At 51.2% G+C, this 3,513-nt stretch overlaps 1 protein-coding gene across 1 annotated transcript; it reads left to right on the top strand.

The window, feature by feature from the left end:
• The first annotated feature begins 587 nt into the window (after window positions 1-587).
• On the top strand, window positions 588-1,760 carry LOC123429282 (proline-rich protein 4-like). Its single transcript, XM_045113338.1, has 2 exons — window positions 588-873; window positions 970-1,760. Exons 1-2 carry the CDS (start codon window positions 732-734, stop codon window positions 1,455-1,457), a joined length of 630 nt encoding a protein of 209 aa, XP_044969273.1. The 5' UTR covers window positions 588-731; the 3' UTR covers window positions 1,458-1,760.
• The last annotated feature ends 1,753 nt before the right edge of the window (window positions 1,761-3,513 follow it).

The raw sequence follows: 3,513 nt of genomic DNA, 5'->3' as shown, positions 1-3,513 counted from the left end.
ACTATATATATGATACTCCTCAATGCGGGCAGCCTTATGATACTAGTATATGATCATAACTATGAGTATACAGTACATATATATGATACTAGTATATGATACTCCTCAATGCGGGCAGCCTTATGCCATTTGTGCTAGTCTGGTGCTCAAATCCTAGCTCTGATTGGCTGTATGATTTCTCTAATTAAATTTCTAACATGCCAATCCATGCTGAGTTTTGTTGCTCCGGAAGCGCACCGCATCCGCAGAAAGGGATCAGCAGAGACTTTATGCAGGCTCTAGATGATAAAAAGGGTATATGTACTTACGCTCCATGCATGCATGCATGTCCATGTGCCGCGTGGAACCTAGGAACAAGAAGCTAGGACACGATCGACCACCAGCCAATGCAAAGTGGAACACCAACCGAGTAATGGCCAACGACGTGGCTCAAATCGAAGATGGATGCGTGAGTTGGACTCTGGAATCAACAGAGTTTTAATTCGCCATCCGAAATTTCGGCGCTCCAAACGCAAGTTAGCCTGTCTCGCTTCACTTCGCCGGCCACCCTTCTTCTGCTTGGCTTGGCTTGGCTTGCAGCCAGATCGATCGGTTGAGCATTCGAGCTGTATCGATCAATGCGTAAGCCTATATAAGCCATGCGCCTCATGTTCGATTCATAATTCATTCATCCATCCATCGATCTGCCACTTCACAGTTCACACCAGCAGCAGTCAGCTAATAATTCAGACATGGCAGCTACGAGAGCACTCGTCCTGGGCGTCCTGCTGGCGATCGCCGTCGCCAATGCCGAGGCAACGTCCGTCGTCGTCGGCCTGGCCAAGTGCGCCGACTGCACAAGGAAGAACATCAAGGCCGAGGAAACCTTCAAGGGTAAGCGGAGCGCTGATGTGCTACTCCACTGTGTGGCAAATGCATGATGGGTTGACGCTGATCACTGTTGTTCTTTCTGCCATGAACGTACCTTAGGTCTCCAGGTGGCGATCAAGTGCAAGAACATCGATGGCCAGTACGAGAGCAAAGCGGTGGGTGCCCTGGATGGCACCGGCGCCTTCAGCGTGCCCCTGGCCACTGACCTCCACGGCGCCGACTGTGTCGCTCAGCTCCACAGCGCCGCCTCCAACACGCCGTGCCCCGGCCAGGAACCATCCAAGATCGTGCCTGTTTCCGAGGGCACCACCTTTGGCATCGTCGCCGGCGACAAGACCGCCACGCCGTCTGCAGCGTCGCCGGAGTGCGCGTCCATGACCCTGTGCGGGCCCATCAAGAAACACATCATGGAGCACTTCCACCACAAGAAGCCCGTGCCACCGAAGCCGGAGCCCAAGCCCCAGCCCCACCCTGACTACGGCCCCGTGCCCAAGCCTGAGCCCAAGCCGCAGCCTCACCCGGACTACCACCCTGTCCCTCCCACGCCCACCTACGGTGGCGGCGGTGGATACCACGGACACCACTGAGTCCGGTCTAGAGCACTGAAATCTCATCACCGGGTTCGTGGTCAGTGACTCAGTGATCGACGTTCGTATTTATGATCGGTTTGCATGCGTGGGAGTATTGTTTGGTGTTCTGCCATTCACTTTCCCGTTTTAGTATCTGCACTACAGAGTTAAGAGTTCAGAATAACAGTTGTGACAAACACATGGTTCAGTGTGTATTGCCTTTTAAGATTTGTAATTTTGGTGTGTGTTTTGTTTTGTATAAGAAGTTATTGTGGATGCAGTAATTTAATCAAGTCCATTTGAGTCGATGGAATTACTTCAGATGGTGGCATCTTTTGGCTTGAGGCTTGTTCTATACTGTGTGCTGCCTGCATTTAGTTCTTGTTTTGCCTGATATTTTAGGCTTGCATTTACTTTTATTCATACTGTTTTTAGTTCTTTAATAAGAGCAACACTAGCAGACCCTGTATAACTCGCAAACCTGTAAAATGACCATCATTTTATAGTTTCAGGTCCAAAAAGTGTTTCGAACATACCTCGTATCGATCATAAAACTGTAAAAAAATACGGGGCGCGGTAAAAGTTCACTCTCAACCTATAGATTCACGGGCAGTCCGCGCTTCCTCTTTGGTCCGCATCTGCCGATCTTCCTTCAGCCGCTCCGAAGCACCATCCGCGTCCGCCCCTCGCCGTCATGGAAGCCTTCGAGCCTTCATCCTTCACCGGCGAGGTCAACTATGCGCCAAACCCTCCGCCGGATATCGTCGCCGGCCATGTCGTGCCCGTGGTCGTTCAACCCTCGTTCGAGCCACCCCACAAACGGCGAGGCAGCGTTGTCATCCAGGGTGGCTTATCTACAGCCCCCGTCGGGCAGGCACATGCGCCAGCCGCCGCGGGCGGCGGCGCTGCAATTTCGGGGAGGCTTGTGCAGTCCCGGAAAGGCAAGGTCTCAGGTGTGAAGCGCAAGAAGGCGGTCGCAAGAGCAACCCCGCCAATGCCTCCTCATGTTGCACTGGGGAGAGCAACCCCAACGATGCCCGTGGATGGCAATGCTACGGTGGCGGCCAACGTGTTCGACAAAATGGGCGCAATGTATGAACTTTTTCCTTCGTTTGCCATTTACGTTTGCTCATGAATTATTGACCGTAAATGTAGGGACGGTTTGCACAATGGAACTGTCGAGTTCGTGCACTTGTTGGACGACAACACCGTCGACATTGAGCAAGCACCAATCAATTATTATGGTTAAAGTGAGTTGGATGGTGGCATGCACGATCACATTGAGGAAGAAGATGGGGTAGTGGAGGTTGACAAGGCGGCGTTCGACCAAGAGAAAGCAAAAAAGGTGCAAGATCCAACAACTACACGTCACTAGAAGATCAAATCTTGATCAAGGCATGGGAAGCGGTGTCTCTTTATGCGACGACCGGCATGGACCACACCGTCAAGCGGTATTGGCAAAGGGTAGAGGATCAATTCCTTCTGTCGATGGCATTAGCTTTGCCTGGCGGCTGGCGTGTACTCAACACTCCGATTAAAATCCTGAAGCATTTCCACCCAACGTGTTTGCCGAAGATTCAAGTTAGGCTGAGTGAAGATGTACTTGAGACTCTTGTGATCGGTGAAAACTTCAACGTTACGATGAAGATTCAAGTTAGGCTGAGTGAAGATGTACTTGAGACTCTTGTGATCGGTGAAAACTTCAACCTTACAGTGAAGATTCAAGTTAGGCTGAGTGAAGGTGTCTCCAAGTCATCAGAGCGTGTACCACGGTTGCTAGCTCAAGATCATGCACATGATAGTTCTTCTCCGCTGGCTTCAACTGCCTGGAGGTATAAGCAACCACTTTCTTGTCTTGCATCAGGACTGCACCAAGACCCTGGAGAGAAGCGTCGCAGAAGACCTGGTAAGGCTTGGAATCATCCGGAGGAACCAAGACTGGAGTGGAGGTAAGCTTCTCTTTGAGTGTGTCGAAGGCTAACTGACACTCTCGAGACCAAGCATACTTAACACCCTTCTGAAGAAGACTTGAGAGCGGCTTGGCGATCTTGGAGAAGTTCTCAACAAACCTTCT

The sequence above is a fragment of the Hordeum vulgare genome, chromosome 2H (assembly GCF_904849725.1).
Source record: "Hordeum vulgare subsp. vulgare chromosome 2H, MorexV3_pseudomolecules_assembly, whole genome shotgun sequence".
Classification (NCBI taxonomy): Eukaryota; Viridiplantae; Streptophyta; class Magnoliopsida; order Poales; family Poaceae; genus Hordeum; species Hordeum vulgare.
The sequence above is the reverse complement of the archived record's forward strand: the minus strand, read 5'-3'. Positions and strand labels throughout refer to the sequence as shown.